Source organism: Hippocampus bargibanti, linkage group LG15 (genome assembly GCF_051943395.1).
Source record: "Hippocampus bargibanti isolate YZ-2025 linkage group LG15, ASM5194339v1, whole genome shotgun sequence".
NCBI classification, from domain to species: domain Eukaryota; kingdom Metazoa; phylum Chordata; class Actinopteri; order Syngnathiformes; family Syngnathidae; genus Hippocampus; species Hippocampus bargibanti.
In genome coordinates this window covers 6,997,493-7,016,111 of record NC_142748.1, presented here as the reverse complement: position 1 = coordinate 7,016,111, position 18,619 = coordinate 6,997,493, and the positions used below count along the sequence as shown (strand labels likewise).

The following is an 18,619-nucleotide window of genomic DNA, read 5'->3' as shown; positions in this document are numbered from 1 at the left end:
CACACTTCAACATGCAACGTAGCCGAAAAGTATGAAGAAGAAAACTATAAGTTAGAGGTAAACAGACACATTACGTGAGCTCCCTGAGCCGCTTCGACTTTGTGTCCGTGTATCCTCCCATTCAGGTCCGATGATTCCGGTTGGCCTCCTGGTAGGACTTTTGGCCCTACTTCTTTTTATCCTTCTCCTTCTGGGCTTGGTGATGTTTTATCTGTGGAGGAACAAAAGGAGGCGAGATCGCAGACAATACCAGGAGCTGGTAGCCGCCGCGCCTCATATCCCAACATGCACTCCAGCGGTCATCCCGGTTTCGCAAGGCTCTTATGCCAAGTCAGTACCTTTAAAAAAATAAATAAATAACTGTGCACACTACAGCGATTCTCACAAAGTCATATTCTGCCTTGTTCTTCTTTTAAGGCCTGACCAGATACCATTTACGTTGCCCCCACGGTTTACAACGTCTAAGAAAGGCAAGGAGGAGGGCGGCAAGGAGAAGTCAGAGGTGATCAATATGGACGCTCGCAAGGACATTCTGGCCCATCGGGGTTCTCTGTCCATTCAGAGTAGGTCACCATAACACAGATGGATTTAGGTGTATTCATGTTTGTCATATACAGACGCTCCGCAACTTATGAACGAGAACGGTCGTTCGTATGATGAATTTGTTCGTAAGTTGCTTCAGTGCTATATTTTGTATGGAATGTACGTTGAAGGCTTATATAAGTACGTTTAAAGCAAATGTAATTAACCTGTATCGGTTTATACTGAAAAATAAGTATTTTAATAAAATATATGCTCTATAAAGATATGTACATGTACAACTGGAGAGAATACTACATATGTTACTGAAAAAATGTCCATATGTACCGTTGTTTGTAACTCGAATGTTCATAAGTAGGGGATCGCCTGTATAAGAAGTCGTCACATGCAAAAATACCGCCTTTGAATAATTTCCCCAAAATGTAATATATTTGCTGTATATGTTCAAAAATATATAATGGTTCTGAATATTGCCTTTACTGCAAGCGTAAGTTGTAATTGCACTATTCACCACTAGATGGTAGCCGCCGCATAGATTATGATTCGAAAATTAAAATTCAACGTCGAACATGCTGGGAAACTGACTTAATGCAAAAACTACAAGAATGTTGCCGAGCTTGCGAAACAAAAGCACATTTTGTTTGTCTTCATAAAAACCATAGACTGTTCGTTTGCTCGATTTGTATCCTTCAAAAACATGGGACAGTACAGACCTCTGTACTTTTTCATCGTACCTGTATTCATGTTGCAGGCTGGTACCCGGTGGGGACGGTGCTGGCCGGCCTGTATTCTGGCCCTGGGCTGAGTGAGGTAGTGGCACCCCCGCCCGGCATAGCCACACGCCTTTGCTTCTCGGTGGAGTATCGCCACAGCAGTGAGCAGCTAGCCGTCTCTTTGCTCCGCCTTGGCAACCTGCCGCCTCCTTTCCACGCTAACATCACCATGGTTCAGCTTCGCTTGCTGCCCGATGACCGGCGACCCCGCCAGACCAAGGCCAGGACCACTGGGCCCGACCCGGAGTTTAATGACTCCTTCGTGTTCCAGGTGAGAATGTAAACGTACACTTGTTGAAGTGACTGTGGTATTCAGTAGACCCCATACACACAGGTCTCAGGAGCGCACGTGTCACGGAGCAGCCTCAGTGTATGTGTGTTGAGCGTGTCACGTGACGGCAAACGGCACGCAGTGGGCCAGGTACTGTTTCCGCTGCAAGGAGAACTGGGACAGGCCGGCAGGGTACTCTGGAGGGACCTGGATACCGAAAAGCACCATCACGTATGTGCATGGGTGGCACTAAGTCAAGTCGTGTCTTGACTTGGTGGAATTCCGAACTCGGGACTTGTATCCCAAATTGTCTTTCCCAATTAAAATGAATAGAATGGTCTTAATTCGTTCCACTCACCCGTGAAAAACAATTTTTGGAATGGATTCCTGTCTGTAAACTGACGTTCACCCTACTAATGGTTGTGTCCATGTCAGTATTCAGAACTTGGTGACATCTTAGTGTCTTTGAGCTACAACCCAACTCTCCAGCGCCTATCCGTTGAGGTCCCAAAGGCTCGAGGAATGCAACCTCTCATGGACGCTGGTAGGCGCTCATCCTAGGGGATCTCTTATTTATCGATGTGTATCATTTCAACATCGTTTCTATACCCAGGCGTGTCCATGCGGGCGACCTTGCAAATCCACACTCAGGTGATTAAAATCAAAAGCAGTGGGGTCGTGAAGGCGGACAGCGAGCCAGCTTTCGAGTTCAGGACAAGCTTCAAGCTGCGGGGAGAGCACATGGATGAATCTTGCCTCCGGTTGGAGGTGCGGCGGCAGACTGATCAGCTTCCTTCAGGTGACTCATGAGCTCCAACAACAGAGTTAGTCAAACTGTGAATGTCGGAAAACCAACTAGTCTTTTTTTTCTGAATTTCTCATTGTTTCTCCCCTTTTCTGCCCAGAACTTTCAGTCCCGTTGGGATTTGTGGTGCTGGGGCCTTTCATGTATGCTCGGGGTCCGCAGTTGCAGCACTGGATGGACATGGTCAACACACCACTCCAGCCAGTCAAACTGTGGCATGGACTCTGCACAGCCAATTAATCGTGTGTAATGTGGATCTGGAGGGTTTAACATACAGTTTATATTCTAAATTCTAAATAGAATTAAAACAAACGGAATTAAGAGTTGAAACATTCAAATATAATAAAGGTTGTTTGTGGGAGCGAAAAAAAAAATGCGTGTAGTATCATATATGTCCAGTAGGGACGCACATCGTCTCTTTTGCCACCGAATTAATAGCGTAGAATAAGAAACAACCCGGAAGTCCTCTTCGCTCCGAGTTCACGTGAGTCTGTGCTGACGTAGCGACGTTTTATTTTTGATGCAAATACAGATTTTCGTGATGAAAATCAATGAGAACACATTACTGGAAGGACAAAAAGTCGTGTTGGTGCCGTATAATGCAGAACACGTGCCGAGGTAATCAAGATTAACGTCAATAATAATAATAATATCAGGGTACTCAGAAGATTACATTCATTGTCTTTATGTATTTATTTACATGGGGGTGACTGGTGAGCGAAGTTATGTGTATGCGATTACGTGATTTTTTTTATTTCATAGCCGATAAACGTATGGCGAAAAATGGCAAATTAAGTAAAAAAATAAATAGGATATTTTACGTGACGACAGAAAAGCTGCAAGTAATCGGGTCTGAATATGAAGGGGGCGTTTAAAAAGGAAAAAAAGGATGTCAGAGGTGGAAAGAAAGCATAAAAACTAGTGAGATGCATGAATCAAAAGTGGGTTTGAGGGAAGGAAGAAAGCAAGTCAGAAAGGGGCAAGTAAATGTAATAAATGTGTACTGTATAATTACATTTTGCTTACTCTGTAATATCTCAATGTATTTTTGGTTTGTATTTACCCATGTGAGGTACCACGAATGGATGAAGTCTGAGGAGCTGCAGCAGCTGACGGCCTCTGAGCCTCTGACTCTCGAGCAAGAATATGATATGCAGCGCAGCTGGAGGGAAGATGCGGACAGTAAGTCATCATTAAAAATAATTATTGAGCCACACATTCCAGATATTACAAAGTGTTTTCAAATAATGGTTGAATGATACCATGTTGTTACAGAGTGCACCTTCATCATCCTGGACAAGAGGCGCTGGGCGGACTATGGCACAGAGGAGGCGCAGTGCATGATCGGAGACGTCAACATCTTCTTGACCGACCCCAGGGATCTTTCCTTGGCTGAGCTGGAGATCATGATAGCAGGTGAACAAATAATTTAGATTCGCCATCAACACTTGTTTGACTTATGTCACTGTTTTTTTTTTTGTTTGTTTGTTAACAGAGCCCAGTTATAGGGGGAAAGGCATTGGGAGAGAGGTGACGCAGATGATGATGCACTATGGTGAGCTTTTTACTTCACATATATATATATAACATACATTAAAACAGTAGGAGCATTTTATTTCTAGCATTACAATCAAGGTACATGATTTTTGTGATTATTTTTCTCAAAATAAAAATATTTTATAGTGAAAAAAACTGTACTCAATGTTGTTTTTACTAATGTTCACCTTGACTATCATCAGGGGTCGCCAAATTAGGCATCAGCAAATTTCAAGTAAAAATTGGCCTGGACAACGACATTAGCATTGCTATGTTTAAGAAACTACACTTCCAACAGGTAAAAAAAATAAAAATCTATTGTTTTGATTACATAAATAGAGATCGTGAATTCTATTCATTGTGATGCAGGTGTCCGTGTGTCAGGTGTTCAAGGAGGTTACCTTGGAAACGGCGGTGGATGAGTCGCTTCGTAGGAGGCTGTTGCAGGAAATCGGTCACGTGATCGAGCGGGACTATTTAGCATCCCGCGGCGCAAGGCGGGAAGCTACGTCACAGACGGTCACGGACACTCCAATATGATTTTTGAGGTGTTAAGCCTCAGCACCTTTATTTCATGGCATGATCACATTGCGAGAAGAAGGCCGCAAAGTGGCGCAAGAAGACAAAAAGGACGCTTTTTAAAAACAGCTGGTTCTACAAAGAGCGACAATTCCATAGGAATTTTCACACGTGTGTCCCCCCTCCACCCTTTTTAAAAATCTTTCTGCATGAATGAGAAGCGACAGCGGCGGCCATTTTAGCTTTTGGACGTTTGCATGGATTCCACAAAATCCTTGACAGCGGCGGTCAGATCGCCAAGGACATGGCGGATCACGCCCTCTTGCTTACGGGCCCAGATCAAGCTTTGGTCCAAGACGGCTTCTGCTGAGACGCACACGTTCTCCCGTCTCAGCTCCGTCATCCGACAAGTGGCAATCATAACGGCAGCGCCGATGAGCAGCAGCAGGAAGAGCTTGAAGAGCATGCTCAGCATGGAGCGGCAAGGCTTGGAAGCCGACACCGCTGCGGATTTTTTCTGAGCTGATGTGACACAAAAATAGAAGAAGTTTGATTATTATTATCAATAATTATTTCGAATTCTGTTTATAATCTCAAAAAGTCATCTTAAAAGAATGCCTGAATATGATTACACAAGTTTCTGTCTTTTTTTTATTAAGGTAAATTAAAAACGTCCACTTACACCAGTTATTTATTCCTGGACGAATCTAGTTAGTATTTTTTTTAAAGGACAACCGACACCATTTTTTGGTTTCCTAACTGACATCAGAAAAACGTTTTACAGCATCTAAAATACCCAAAACACGCAGGCTTATATTTTTAGTCAAATGCAAAACACCAATAAAAATGAGTTAGAGTGTCCCAAAACTACTTCAAAATAACCTCAGAGATGCCGAGTTTCAGAAGATCCCGCCCCCTTGTTCGTGACATCACGCCAAGACGTCTTGCCTTGCTCTAGAATCAAAACAATGGCTTCAGATTCGGAGAAGATGCTTTCTTTGTTACTCATCCAGTTATGAATATGATTCAAATAGTTCTGAAGAGGAAAGCATAAATGTTTGCAATCGAGTAAAGAAGTCCTTCCGGATCAATTCGAGCCGTCAGGACTTCAATGTAGCGCCCCAGAAAATGGCGCCCAAGCTGCGTTGGAAATTGTGTCAACTAGTATCAAATAGTAGTCTTGGTGCAACACACAACGATTCACCATTGCGTTATTTATGTGTTGTCCTTCTAATTTCGCCATTAAGACGGATCAACACGAAGTTTTCAGACCAAACAAAGTCCCCAAAATGCATCGTGTGTCGCTTTCTCGGTCAGGGGCGTTCCCTTCGTGATGTCACTTAGGGATCGTCATCAACTGGAAAACAAGACTTCCTGAATATTCAGCGCGAGTCGAAGTGATTTTACAAATTATGGACACAACTTGTCCGGAGGCGTCGGTTGTCCTTTAAAATACCCAAAAAAGTATTTGAAGTGATCTTATAGCAGTGCACGTGCATTACCTGCAGCCTGCCCGTTCTTCTTTTTGCTCTTCTTCTCCTGGTTCTTCTTCTGCTGCTGCTGCTGCTGTTGTTGTTGTTGTTGTTGCTGCTTCCCCTGAGCAGCAGTGGTGGCCGCCGCAGCCACCTGAGCAGCGTTATACTCCTTCCGGCGCTTCTCCTTCTCCTCGGCCTTCTCCCGCTTCCTCGCCTCCTTCTCGCGGGCCTCCTTTTCACGCTTTTTGGCCTCTCGCTTCTTCTCCAACTCTGATGGGATGACAAAAAGTCCTTTTTTTCACCTTCCGCCACACATATAATTGGTGGAAGATTTTCTGTTTCCTGACGTTTTTCTCTCAGAAGTCGTTTCTCAAGAGCGCGGTCAGCCTCTTCCTGCAGGATCTGCATGTACTTGAAAACCTAATTAATAAAAAAAAAAAAAAAAACATCAGTTACTTTGTATCTTCTGTGATATTTTTTCTGCATATTTTTTTTACCTTAGTGGCACACTGTTTGCACTGCTTCTCATCCAGACAATCACCCGAAGCTTTGGCCAAGCCCGCATCCAGAGGATTGTCCTTGAGGTCCAACCACTTCAGACTCTGACAACCAAATACAAAAACCCGTGAAATTAGCTTAGCTTATCCTAACAACAGTTGGCAGCAAGATGACAAATGACACTTTAGTCCACCGACCCGCAGTTTGGAGAAGCTGACAGGTAGCTTGGTTAGCTTGTTGTTGTACAAGTCCAAATGCTGCAGGGCGGTCAGGTTCCCCAGGTCATCCGGCAAACGGGTCAGTTGGTTTTTGCTCAGGTCCAGCTTTACCAAGTGGGTTAGGTTGCAGAACTCTGGCTGCCATGTGAAGGACACAGAGAAAAATGGGTCAGCAAATTGATTTCAAGCCAAGGTTATGACTTCAAAGTTTTTAAAGCAGGGCTTGGTTCCAACTTCAAACCTGGCAATGGTTTCAATTGGGGGTTGAAACTTGTTCAAAACAACACAATTCAACCATTTTGTATCCATGTGAAACGAGGCTTTCACCTCATAAAAAATACTCAAAATACATTTGTAATCTTAAAAAAAAATTACTTACCGGCAGGGATGACAGGTTGTTGCACGACAAGTCCAAAATAGTCGCTTTGGTGAATAAAGCCTGTTGGAATTCATTCATTATTATTTGTGGAGTTAAAAAAAAGTGCCAAAGTCTTGTCACTCAATAAATCTGAAATATTAATAACGATGCTTTCACCGCATGAACGCAAACTCACCAGCTCCTTACAGGGCACCTCAGTGAGGTTGCAGAGACTCAAATCCATCTCATTACCGTTTATTTTATCTTTTAAATTCAGCACTTTGTTGTTTTTGCTCATTGTGTCTCCCTGTGCAAACAAAGAAAGAAAGAAATGAGTCGTGTGATCGCATTTTATAATTCTATTAATATCACTGTGTAAAAATGTTTTTTATATTATAAATATATAAAATTGCAATTTTCTGTAAATGGCGCACTCACCTGTTTTTTTACGTCGATTAAAAACTGTCTCGAAGCGAGGCAAGCCACAAAGACAACAGGAATTTGTAGAAAATGTCAGAAAAGTGACGCAAAAAGAGACGTAGAGGCGACGTGTGCTATTTGGAGCGATTCGGAGACTGAATGAAAATCCACGTCACTGATTTGAGCCACGCAGAGGACATCGAATATAGAGTAGCGCCCCCTAGACTACCGGAGGACACGTTACACAAAAAATGCACGAACACAGACACAAAAACACAGACACGGATAATAAAAAAACGTTATGTACACTGCAATTTTTTTCCTCACGCCAATATAGGGGGCGGGGGGCACATTTAAATCCCGCAGATCCATAATTGCAAATGCGATTATGGATGGCGCCAGAGCTGCTCGTTCCCACCTCATTTGTGGTCATTTCCATTCTCGTCGCCTAACTGAACACTTGAACACTCAAATGTCTGCCTTGCTCCGTGTTTGATATTCGGTGATTAAAAAAACGCTGAAAGAAAAAGTGTTTTTGTAATATTGTTGTCAATGTGGAAAAAAAAGAAAGCCTCTGGGATTAAATGTTTTGTTTGGAAGAGGGGAAAATAGTTTCCACTCATTCATTGCCATTCACGAATGTACGTATTTGGGAATTGAAAATATGACGTAGTTTGGTTTGTTTTTTGTTCATGCTTGGGTGCTGATAAAGCACTGTCCATGGCCTCTGCCAATGTGTTTTAGGTCCCACAAGGGAGCAGCATTTCACCCTTTTTACCATTGTAGCGCTTTGTTCTAGCTTCAACTGTTATTAAAGCGCTAAATAAACCAATATGTATGTATTGCATTGCATTTTCAATTGTGCGATTGTGGAGCCAATCAATTAAATTAAATTAATTAAAAATTATTGGGACAAATGTTTTTTATTAATGCATCAACATTTATTCTGTATAATCATGCACAGCAAAGACAGCTCACACACAAACACACTTTGACACACGTTAATGGCAATAATACGCCTCAAAGATTAACATGCCAAACAGCGCTAGGTCCACTTGAAAAAGAGAACCGCTAAAAAGAGGCTGACCACAGCAAGATAGAAGACAAAAAAGATTCTGTTGAGCCTGACGGCCATTTGTGTCCAGTATCCCATCTTGTCCTTGTCCTTTTTGCTGTTGAGGAGCAAGGTCAAAGTTCGTTCCATCTGGCGAAGCTCGTCCGACAGCTTTTCCAGAGTTTGGCACAGGGCGTCACTCTGAGCCTGAAAATAAATAAATTGATAAATAAATAAATAAATAAATAAATAAATAAATAAATAAATAAAATAATAAATGAACGCATGAACAAATGAATAAATAAATACAGAAATAAATAACAAAATAATAAATAAATAAATATATAAATAGATAAATAGAAAAACAAACAGACAAATACATAAATGGTTAAATGAACACATGAATAAATAAATACATACATACATACACACATACGCACACAAATAAAAAACAAACAAACAAATAAATAAATGGATAAATAAACAAATGAATAAATAAATAAATGCATACATACACACGAAAATAAAAAAAACAAACACATAAATAAATAGACAAAAATAAATGAAAAACTCTCCTGTTTAGTTACCGGCATCAGTCCCGATGGAGTTTCAGGCATTGAATAAAATCCTCCACCTTGCGTCCAAGCTTGCACCTCTACAAGCAAAGCGACCAATCACAACATATTCAACTACTGCGGATTTCAAAAAAAATTGTACTAAAACGTAAACCAAACCCCATCGAGAAAAAAAACTATCTGACCTCCGTGTTGTTTGTCGCAGGTCGTTTCCATATTCCCCTCGTCGCTTATTCCGTCTCCGTCGGCGTCATCGTCTTCACTTTGATTGTCTTTCTCCACCAGGTGCATCACCAAGATCGTCTCCAGCAGGCTAAGCAGCATCAGCGCAAAGATGCCGATGCAGTACACAGCTGAGGATGGTGTCATTTAAATGGCCATTTTCATACACAGAGCATCCGGAAAAATGAGCACACTTTACGTAGGCGTAAAAATCTCATTTAGAAATGGATGTTCAGACAAAGCGACAGTATTTCAGTATGTTTAGCAAATAAAACTTATATACGTACCTATGAGAGGGATGGAATTGGAGGAAGAGGGCAGGATCTCATTGAGGATGAGTTGTAGCACGGTGACAGCTAACATGACGGTCACCTTGAAGCTCAATTTCTCGCCGCCCGAATCCGAAATCAAGAAGGAGGCCAAATCCAAGGCCAGGAAGAAGAGCACGGGGAGCAGGAAGTTGATGATGTACAAGATGGGCTTCCTTCGCATGCTAATCTGGGCATTCATTCATCCATTTGGAAACACAAACACACTTCAGTGGATCCTGTTTTGAAGTCTTATTTTGAAAAAGACTCTGGATTGAAACACTATTTAAAGAACAGGCCAACCGTGTAGACGATGACATCCTGGTGGTCCGGGCTGCTGGCTTTGATCGCGGTCACGTTCAAATGGAGGAAGATCCACTCAAACTGGGTGGGCATCAAATCGCGTGACCATTCGGTGGCTTCGGAGGAGTTGTTGCTGGGCTGCAGGCGCAGATCCTTGGCTGTGACGCAAGTCAAATGGGCATTTTAATTTGATCATTAAATGTTTTTATAGTCAATTACTCGTAAATCCGCTTCAATTCCAAGCAGCGACACGCGGGTTATTCCAGTATTATCTAACTCTACTTTGCGGATTTTCGTCAATCGTGGGTGGTCCTGGTACCCATTAACCACAAAAAAAAAAAAAAAACGAGGGATTACTGTAGTCTGTTTCCAACATTGTTTAACGTGACTAACCTGAGTGTATGATGGACTTAAAGGAGAGGTTACATCTCTGCGTGTCAAAAGGGAACTTGTAAATGTTCATGCGACACATGCTAAACAGCACTTGGTCGTTGGTAACCTCCACCAGGCCGTCAGCGCTGATGGTGACGTAAAGATTCGGCGGGGCTTTGTCCTTCTCCGCCCTGTAGGGAGACATTTAGCGTCGTGATCGCGGTTGGACGTGAAGGACGCTTTGGCACTTACATCTCCTCGATGGTGAGATCGGGCTTCCATAGGATACCGACGGGAATGGACACATTATTGATCCCGCAAAAGTCTCGAGGATCCCAGGAGATGTATTCGTTGTGCCACCTCTGAAAACCACGAGATAGCTTTTAAGTCTGATGACGTGTTTGAATGTGATATTTTGCGGTTTTGATATCCGCAAAGCAGTACTCACCGTGACGGTCCAGACATAAGGAACAAACTTCTGCTCTTTCTCCACCTGGAAAGTCATTTGAATCCATTTTGATAGTCAGATTTAAGAGAAGGCCAACTCAGAGTCCCCATTTAAGTACAAAAATAAGACTTTTGAAACGGCCATTTCAAGGTATCAACAAAGTATCATTTACCACATTGAGGATAGCGTACAGAAGCACCTCCAGGGACACGTGAGTCGGCCTTTTGTAATACTTGACGGGTCGCGTCATGGAGAAAAGTTCGTTGGTTCGAGTCAGTCCAAGGTGGTTTAAGACATCCTGGTAACTGCAGCCTGACGGCTCCGATGCCGTGGCGTCTGCTAAAATGGAGAACACAATCAACAATGTTGCGATTTTCAAGATATTTAACTGTTTTTCCAGATAGATGATCTGGCTGGGTGTTTGTAGACAGTAGATTTTATTCTTCCATGAATCAGAGCAAGTCGTCCAGGGTCTGAGGTTGCTAAGAAGCCCCAGACTACGTGACTGCTAACACCACATATGATTGTCTAAAGGCATAATTTTACTCTTAGAACGTTATTTTCTTTGTTTTAATCTTACCAGTTCACATAATATTGTTAGGGACATCACGGTGGTTCTTCGTGAAAGTTCATGATAGTCAACGTAGAGTTTTACCATGCCCAGTGCATAGCCCTAAACACTGATCTAAACGGAATCCAGTTTGGATGTGGTTCTGGGTTTCTTTTGTGACTTTCTAGAATCTTCCTCAATTGACTCTTGAAGTTAATTTAGGTGGCTGACCACTTCAGGAAAAGCCTCACCACAGTTCCCAAAATTCTCCATTAGCGGATAATGACTCCGACCGTGGTTGAGGATAGTGCCCAAATGACTTGGCTTAGTTTCTCGTTTGTTCTTTAAGTGCTTTTGAGCGCGGTAAGATATGTTTTCAAGCTTATTGCACTTTGTCTGACAAGTACGGTGTTATTCAAATGGCCTTTTGATTGAATAAATCTGGCAGGATCAGGCCCAGAGGGTGAAATTGAACAGAAATTGAAGCTGATGATTGAATAAGTGCCTGTCATTATTTAGAAACTGCATTTTATGAGATATTAAATTGCTTTGATAATCAAAAATGTGGATTCAGTCTCACTCCATGAAAAAAAATCTAATCTGAACTTGAATATCGAACAAGTCACCTCTCAAATTCCGTCCCTCAAACTATGACGTACATCAGGGTCCCACAACCATTTTGTTAACCACAAACACATCGTAGCAACTTACCCGTTACTATAAATACGAGCAGTATTCCAAAAATCAATACACAAACGTTCACGTGTGAGTATCACTTACCAGAGAAGACGAGAAGGGAAAGGAGGGCTGCGAACATGATGAAGTCACTGATACACAGTCAAGCGGTCGCTTCGGTGGTGTCCTTTATGAAGGAGGAGCGATGAGCGGATGTGGAGCTTGCGGTTCTTCCATTGCGACGGCGATTCAAAGACCATGAAGACCCTTTAAAACTAAGGAAAGTGATATCATGAAACACACACACAAAGACAGCAAATATGAAATAATGTACTAGTATGACTTAATTATCAACAGGCTTATTGTTGACAATGACCATGTCCATATTTCATAGTCAACCCATACATTAGTATACATCCTCATTTATTACTGTCATAATAAACCAAAATATTGAAGAAAAAAATGCCAACGCAGTGCGTGAGTGGTTCACACGTCGGCCTCACAGTGCAGAGGTACATGGTTCAGTTCCGGCCTTCCTGTATGGAGATTGCATATGTCAGTGTGGGTTTTCTCCGGGCACTCAGGTTTCTTCGCACATTTTAACTCATTCACTGAAGATAGTCTAAGGTTTCTAACGCCGTATTGAATGTTATTGTAGTCCAAAAACTCAATATTCGGTGGGTCCTGGAATTCAAGTGACAATGACAAAAACCCTGGCACCGGATTGGACACAATTTTGCACATCATCTGACTGTGACTGCGTTAAAAACAAGCCTGGCAGCATAATGGGACGTTTTAAATATCTCTTTGGTGTAATTAGATGCATGAAAGTATGTTTGTTTATGTGCGCTAGACACTCGTTCAGGGTTCAAAAATAAACAAACCGAAAATACAATGCTTAACATGAACAGATTTGGTATACAACAAAACATTCCTTAATCAGTAAATGTTATTTTTCCCCAAACTTTATTAAGCCAAATCATGCCATCAAACCTCAAAAAAAATATTCCAAAAGATATACATCATTAATCATTCATTACAAAATTGGAAAAAGCCATTATTCAGTTCTAGGAATGACAGTAGGAGCAGATACAGATTTTTTTGTACCTCCCGCCACCTAGTGGAAGGCCATTTCATTACTTTTCCTGTCACCAGAATGTACATACATCACTGTGATGGAGGACTAGAAGGGACATGACTTGGAATTCAAAAAAAATCTGCATTTGGGGATGCATAAACAAAAACATTACAGTGAGGATATTCATTTAACTCAGCCAGTCCCAGCACAAGAGTGAAAGAAAAAGTATGGCAGTGGCGAGGTAGATGACAAAAAAACCTTTGTTGATTTTGCCGGCTAAGCGCGCAGACTTCCTGCGCTCTCTCTTGCAGCGATCCTGCACGTTCAAAATCTTCTGGAGGTCCTTCAACTCGTTCACCAGGAGGAGCAACAGTCCGGTCTCGCTGTTCGGCACGCCGCAATCAACCTGCTTGGACGAGATGACGCTAGTTAATCAAAAGCGTGGTTGAACGGGAGTCATGTCAGTAAACAATCATTGAGATTCTGAACACAATCAACCACCATGACAGTTTTGAATGATTCAGCATTGGGTAATGTGTCCCAATACTTTTGTCCACACATTTTGATGAGTGACGGTTTACCTCCTCCGGTTCAGGTCGCAGGTCATGTTGTTTCTCTCCTCTCAAAAATTTGATCTGTTTTTTGTCTTCTGATAACACATCAACGGGTTAGCATAACGTTACTGAAATTTCTTTCCATAGCAAAACATACCCGCGTCGGATTTATCCGTCCTCTTTATCTCCGATTTGCTCCTACCCCTCTTCGTCGCGTCCTCCAGCGAGTCGCCCTCAATCAGGTAGGCCACGATGATGGTCTCCAGCAGGCTGAGTAGCATCAGGGCGAAGATGACGATACAGTAGGTGCCTTACGGGGATGGAAAAACATGCTAGTGGTTTTATGCTATGCCAAAGCTAAGGTCGTCTGTGTAAGCTCTCAGTCGTATAGGAGTGGTCCATCAATGAGAAGGTTTCTTCAGGCCTGATTGTACCATTTGCTCTGGTATCACCAATCAGCATAACTAAGCCTATGTTGCCTAAGAAGTCTGTTGTAAGAATGATCCAAAGCTAAGGTCCAAACAATGTCATAAGTCCATTTCTGTCCATTTGTTTGATTATCTTCCTGTCCTCGTGGGGAGTTTACGTTACACGGTGAGTTTCCCCACCGTGCTACCAGGTACTCACTGCCTGGTCTGGTGTTGACCAGCGTTCCTACGCCGCAGTTTGACTCTACAACCGGGACATTGAAAGTCATCCCAGACGAACAAACTGCGTACCTATGAGCGGCGTCTTGTCCGACATAGAAGGCAAGATATCGTTGAGGATGAGCAGCAGCACGGAGAGAGCGAGAAGGATGGTGACCTTGAAGCCCAGCTTCTCCCCGTGACGGTTTGGGATGAAATAGGAGGCCAGGTCCAGACAAAGGAAGAATAAGATAGGGAGCATGAAGTTGATGATGTGCAGTAGGGGTCGCCTCTTGATGACGAACTGGAAGGACAAAGGTGGGGTGGGGTCATGACCTGGTTGTAGTTTCAAGGGAATTCTTCGAAACTGCCGCACCGTGTACACCAACTGGTCCCACACTGTGCTACCATAGGTGATATTGCTGCTACTGACGGACAAATGGAGGAATTCCCACTCTCCCTGGGAGTGCATCATGTCTTTGGTGTACTGGGTAGCCCGTGACGAGTTGAACACTGAGACGACACGCAAGTGTTCATCTGCGCAGAGAGAGAACCCAAAACCATCACTTCCCCCCAAATAACCGCCCCAAAATGTTTTACTTCCACCATCAGTCTTCTTACACTTGAAAACAGCAGAAACCAAGGTTATATTGCAGCTCTGCGTGTCAAACGGGAACTTGTGGACGTCCATCGTGCACATGCTCACGGCCCTTACGTCCTGCTCCAGGTGGACGCTCCCATTGTGATTGACGACCAAGTAAGGATTGTGCTGCGAATTGTCTTTCTCCACCCTGACAAAACACACGCAATAATAGACTGGCGGCGTTACGCTTGGTCATGTGATCGGTTGCTGACCGCCGCCGTGTTTACAGTGCTTTCGACATAATGGAGACGAAACTGTCCTAAGCGTATGTACACAAAAAAACTAATAGATCATATATGTGAGCTAACAATTGCCTCTTATTGGCATTTGCAGCCTCATATTTGTCAGTAAACATCAGTACTGTATTTCCCGGTGTATAAGGCACACCGGAGTATAATATTGAGCAGATTACTTCTCTGTCGCGGCTTGGAATTGAAGCGGATTTACGTGTGAGACCATCTCTTTTTGTCAATGGATGCTACAGCTTCGTGTTTGCATTTCAACATTTAGACGTGCACATTCCACCATGACGTCTCAGATCCACTTGTGAAAAGGACGCTTTTATCGTATCCTCTTTCATGTAGAAGCGCTTCATGAAACAAAGAGGGTGCTTAAGATAGAATGACTGTCTGCGTCTTATGTGTTGTGTCACATTATTTGTAATTTTTTTGTTGTTTTGACTTCAAGATGGCGCCGCGAGAGTGGCTGCCTTTACAGGAGCTCCTGTATTCTGTTTTTCTACTTCTTCCTTTCCTTTCCTCTTATTTACATCACTTTGCTGCTGTGAAATGTAAATTTCTCCACTGCGAGACTAATAGAGGCTAATCCAATACACTATACTGTTAAACACACCTGCATATAAGGCACAGGGTCATCTTTTGAAGAAAATCAAGGCTAATACTCTGCGTACACTATCGACTTACATCTCCAACATGATGATGTCCGGTTTCCATAGCAGGTCGGTGGGAATGATAATTTCCTCGATCCCGCAAAAGTCATCCGGTTTCCAAAAGACGCGTTCGTCTTTCCAGGACTGTCAACGATAGATTATGGACCGATTAGAATGGCGGGCAGTCACATAACAACCCGATTGTCCACTCACCATCATCACCCAGAGAAACGGAATGAAGGTTTGCGTTTTTTCAATCTGCGAGAACATGATACGCAAAATGTCACCGTCAAATTGACGAACTGAGCAAATGTGATGACTTACCACGCCCAGGATGGCGTACAGGATTATGTTGAGCTCCACCATGGTGATATGCGTGTGATCCAAGACGGGACGGGTTAATTGGAAGGCTCTGTTGCTCGAAGTCAATTTGAGATGCTCCACGACATCTTGGTAGCTGCACACCTTGTCCTGGGAGGCCCCTACCACACCTATGGACGCAGTTTCTAAGTGACTTATATGTGCAATCAGCAAGATGTGCATTTTTTACACAGGAACCTATTCTCATACTTTTTTTAAGACATCCTGAAATGAATTTCCCACATTTGGACTTCAACTAAGTACACCAAATGACTGTTGTTACAACCTCATTTACATAAATTGGCTGTTTTAACTCATTCACTGTGAGACAATATGCATAAAAGTGTCCACTCCAGTGCCAGGGTGTTTGTCATTTTCACTCAAATTGCTGGACACACAGAATATTGAGTTTTAGGACTACATAAATATTCAATACAGCGTAAGAAACCTTAGACTCTCTTCTTTCATCAGAAAAAAACAGTTAATTCCTAAGTTATATGGGTCTGGAGTTATATGAGCCTGAAATGGGGGCAGATGTCCAAAATACAATACATATCTAGCAAGCTAGCTATTAGCTATAGAGATATCTAGGTGGCTAGCTATCTAGCTAGCTATCTGTTGGATATCTATTAGTTATCTACTAGCTGGCTAGCTAGGTTTCTATCTATTTACTTCCGGGTTGAGTGAACACTGGCGCGTGTGGCTGCCGCTGCTCACCCACGGAGAACTTATCCTGTAACTGAAAAGTGACCTTGAGAGTTTTGAAAGGCGCTTATAAATGAAATGTATTATTATTATTATTATTATTATTATTATTATTATTATTATTATTATTATTTTGGTTTATATAGCACTTTAACAACAGCCGAAGCTGGAACAAAGCGCTAACATGGAAAAAAAGGGAAATTCTGGTCCCTAGTGGAAGCAAAAAAAAAAACATCGTCAGAGGTCTGGCCAGCGCTATATGAGCGCCCAAAATGAAAAAACAAAACCCAAACAAATTGGGGAATGGCGCTTCACGTCATATATTCAATTCCCAAATAAATTCGGGAATGGCAATGAATGAGTTAGTAATTTTTTTTTACAGCGATTTAACCCTTTCAGGTATGGCGGTTCCTATAGTGGACACGTTGTCATGTTATCAAGTTACTGGGTGCAGGAAACAGTTTAAAAATGTAAACAAAACATGCTGAATGAAAGTTTTCGGTCTTACCTGACAGGATGACGACAATGAAGGGCAATTTCATCCTCAATGTGATGCAAGGCTCAATGATCCAACAGCTTTTTAAACCCGACAGATGACATTTCCCCCTCCCACTGGCTTTTTTTGTAATAACACCGAGCGCTAAAAAGGAAACACATCCGGCGTTGGCGTGGCGTTCGGAAAAAGGGTCAACACGATCGGGCCTGTTCTTGCTTGGAGGCTGCACCTTGGGAAATAAAAGCGGGTGGCAAAATGAAAGTGTTGGGAGAAAAAGCGGGTATATATCATGCGGTTTTCAAGACGACTTGCAACCGAGAGGGTATATAGTCAAATTGTGCGAGGGGGGAGAAAAAAAAGTCCATTAGTGTGACACTTGATCACCAAAATGACATTATAAAAACATTAGACAAAAAATTGCTAATTATTGTCCAGTGAAGTTGCAAATTAGGTTTTGAAAGCTTTTATAACAGAGTCCATTATGCACATTATAACTCCCCGTTTGGTTTAGGCTTTCAATAATTTTACTGTCATTTTGCTTGGGGAATGAATCAAAAGATTCATATTTTTTTCTGGACTAAAACTTTTTAATCAAGCAGTCATCTGGAAAAGTTAAAGTGTCCTTGAGAGTTTTGAAAGGCGCTTAGAAATTAAATGTATTATTATTATTATGATTATGATTATGATTGATTATGAGTATTAGTATGAGTATGAGTATTATTAGTATTATTAGTATTATCAGTATTATATTAGTAGTAGTAGTCGTAGTATTAGTATTAGTATGAGTATGAGTATTAGTATTAGTAGTAGTCGTAGTCGTAGTATTAGTATTAGTATTAGTATTAGTATTAGTATTAGTATTAGTAATATTAGTAGTATTAGTATGAGTATGAGTATTATATAATTCAGTAGCATTAGTAGTATTAGTATTAAATTAAAAAAAATCGTAGTCGTAGTCGTAGTCGTAGTCGTAGTATTAGTATTAGTATTAGTATTAGTATTAGTATTAGTATTAGTATTAGTATTAGTATTAGTAATATTAGTAGTATTAGTACGAGTATGAGTATGAGTATGAGTATTATATAATTCAGTAGCATCTATGTTTAAATTAAAAAACAAACAAATAGACAATCGGCACATATTATTTTTGCCATCATTATTGTGTCTCAAAACAACCTTTGGTGATTTTGACAAGATTTTAACTCATTCACTGCTAGACAAAAAAAAAACAGTTAATTCCTAAATTATATGGGTCGGGAGTTATATGAGCTTGAAATGGGGGAACCTGTCCAAAATACAATACAATACATACATATTGATTTATATAGCGCTTTAACAACAGCTGAAG

General features: G+C 41.8%; 5 protein-coding genes across 8 annotated transcripts; 2 read left to right on the top strand and 3 right to left on the bottom strand.

Moving 5' to 3' along the window:
- The first annotated feature begins 9 nt into the window (after window positions 1-9).
- On the top strand, window positions 10-2,738 carry syt15 (synaptotagmin XV). 2 transcript variants are annotated; one of them, XM_089015860.1, is made up of 7 exons: window positions 10-330; window positions 418-563; window positions 1,292-1,584; window positions 1,648-1,815; window positions 2,020-2,128; window positions 2,198-2,383; window positions 2,490-2,738. In XM_089015860.1, the coding sequence occupies exons 1-7, from the start codon at window positions 131-133 to the stop codon at window positions 2,627-2,629; spliced, it is 1,242 nt and encodes a 413-aa protein (XP_088871986.1). In that variant the 5' UTR covers window positions 10-130; the 3' UTR covers window positions 2,630-2,738. The 2 variants fall into 2 exon arrangements, with proteins under 2 accessions (XP_088871986.1, XP_088871987.1); XM_089015861.1 differs by lacking the exon at window positions 1,648-1,815.
- Window positions 2,739-2,854: 116 nt separating this feature from the next.
- nat9 (N-acetyltransferase 9) lies at window positions 2,855-4,469 on the top strand. The gene is made up of 6 exons (XM_089016079.1): window positions 2,855-3,007; window positions 3,462-3,571; window positions 3,665-3,805; window positions 3,885-3,944; window positions 4,129-4,223; window positions 4,295-4,469. Exons 1-6 carry the CDS (start codon window positions 2,910-2,912, stop codon window positions 4,463-4,465), a joined length of 675 nt encoding a protein of 224 aa, XP_088872205.1. The 5' UTR covers window positions 2,855-2,909; the 3' UTR covers window positions 4,466-4,469.
- On the bottom strand, window positions 4,463-7,572 carry lrrc59 (leucine rich repeat containing 59). 2 transcript variants are annotated; one of them, XM_089016077.1, is made up of 8 exons: window positions 7,432-7,572; window positions 7,190-7,300; window positions 7,015-7,074; window positions 6,615-6,773; window positions 6,417-6,521; window positions 6,267-6,339; window positions 5,947-6,189; window positions 4,463-4,966 (listed from the first exon to the last, which is right to left on the bottom strand). In XM_089016077.1, exons 2-8 carry the CDS (start codon window positions 7,289-7,291, stop codon window positions 4,683-4,685), a joined length of 1,026 nt encoding a protein of 341 aa, XP_088872203.1. In that variant the 5' UTR covers window positions 7,292-7,300; window positions 7,432-7,572; the 3' UTR covers window positions 4,463-4,682. The 2 variants fall into 2 exon arrangements, with proteins under 2 accessions (XP_088872203.1, XP_088872204.1); XM_089016078.1 differs by having other exon boundaries at window positions 7,190-7,304; window positions 7,435-7,561.
- An 855-nt stretch (window positions 7,573-8,427) lies between these two features.
- On the bottom strand, window positions 8,428-12,062 carry LOC148887385 (5-hydroxytryptamine receptor 3A-like). Its single transcript, XM_089015790.1, has 10 exons — window positions 12,026-12,062; window positions 10,868-11,034; window positions 10,696-10,740; window positions 10,500-10,609; window positions 10,269-10,438; window positions 9,876-10,033; window positions 9,552-9,762; window positions 9,228-9,395; window positions 9,055-9,122; window positions 8,428-8,674 (listed from the first exon to the last, which is right to left on the bottom strand). Exons 1-10 carry the CDS (start codon window positions 12,060-12,062, stop codon window positions 8,459-8,461), a joined length of 1,350 nt encoding a protein of 449 aa, XP_088871916.1. The 3' UTR covers window positions 8,428-8,458.
- An 828-nt stretch (window positions 12,063-12,890) lies between these two features.
- Window positions 12,891-17,760, bottom strand: LOC148887384 (5-hydroxytryptamine receptor 3A-like). 2 transcript variants are annotated; one of them, XM_089015614.1, is made up of 10 exons: window positions 17,284-17,760; window positions 16,035-16,201; window positions 15,924-15,968; window positions 15,745-15,854; window positions 14,800-14,969; window positions 14,555-14,715; window positions 14,272-14,482; window positions 13,710-13,862; window positions 13,580-13,647; window positions 12,891-13,404 (listed from the first exon to the last, which is right to left on the bottom strand). In XM_089015614.1, exons 1-10 carry the CDS (start codon window positions 17,315-17,317, stop codon window positions 13,186-13,188), a joined length of 1,338 nt encoding a protein of 445 aa, XP_088871740.1. In that variant the 5' UTR covers window positions 17,318-17,760; the 3' UTR covers window positions 12,891-13,185. The 2 variants fall into 2 exon arrangements, with proteins under 2 accessions (XP_088871740.1, XP_088871739.1); XM_089015613.1 differs by lacking the exon at window positions 17,284-17,760 and having other exon boundaries at window positions 13,755-13,862; window positions 14,272-14,715; window positions 16,035-16,449.
- Window positions 17,761-18,619: the final 859 nt, after the last annotated feature.

Coding starts and splice junctions, on each gene's coding strand:
- syt15 (XM_089015860.1), top strand. CDS start 131: ATGATTCCGGTTGGCCTCCTGGTAGGACTTTTGGCCCTACTTCTTTTT. Junction 331..417: donor TCGCAAGGCTCTTATGCCAA/GTCAGTACCTTT, acceptor TCTTCTTTTAAG/GCCTGACCAGATACCATTTA. Junction 1,585..1,647: donor ATGACTCCTTCGTGTTCCAG/GTGAGAATGTAA, acceptor CCATACACACAG/GTCTCAGGAGCGCACGTGTC.
- nat9 (XM_089016079.1), top strand. CDS start 2,910: ATGCAAATACAGATTTTCGTGATGAAAATCAATGAGAACACATTACTG. Junction 3,806..3,884: donor GCTGGAGATCATGATAGCAG/GTGAACAAATAA, acceptor GTTTGTTAACAG/AGCCCAGTTATAGGGGGAAA. Junction 4,224..4,294: donor AGAAACTACACTTCCAACAG/GTAAAAAAAATA, acceptor ATTGTGATGCAG/GTGTCCGTGTGTCAGGTGTT.
- lrrc59 (XM_089016077.1), bottom strand. CDS start 7,291: ATGAGCAAAAACAACAAAGTGCTGAATTTAAAAGATAAAATAAACGGT. Junction 7,075..7,189: donor AGGTGCCCTGTAAGGAGCTG/GTGAGTTTGCGT, acceptor GAATTCCAACAG/GCTTTATTCACCAAAGCGAC. Junction 6,522..6,614: donor TCAGCTTCTCCAAACTGCGG/GTCGGTGGACTA, acceptor TTTGGTTGTCAG/AGTCTGAAGTGGTTGGACCT.
- LOC148887385 (XM_089015790.1), bottom strand. CDS start 12,062: ATGTTCGCAGCCCTCCTTTCCCTTCTCGTCTTCTCTG. Junction 10,610..10,695: donor CTTATGTCTGGACCGTCACG/GTGAGTACTGCT, acceptor CGTGGTTTTCAG/AGGTGGCACAACGAATACAT. Junction 9,396..9,551: donor CAATTCCATCCCTCTCATAG/GTACGTATATAA, acceptor CACCATCCTCAG/CTGTGTACTGCATCGGCATC.
- LOC148887384 (XM_089015613.1), bottom strand. CDS start 16,253: ATGCACATCTTGCTGATTGCACATATAAGTCACTTAGAAACTGCGTCC. Junction 15,969..16,034: donor TGTACGCCATCCTGGGCGTG/GTAAGTCATCAC, acceptor ATGTTCTCGCAG/ATTGAAAAAACGCAAACCTT. Junction 15,855..15,923: donor CGTTTCTCTGGGTGATGATG/GTGAGTGGACAA, acceptor TATCGTTGACAG/TCCTGGAAAGACGAACGCGT.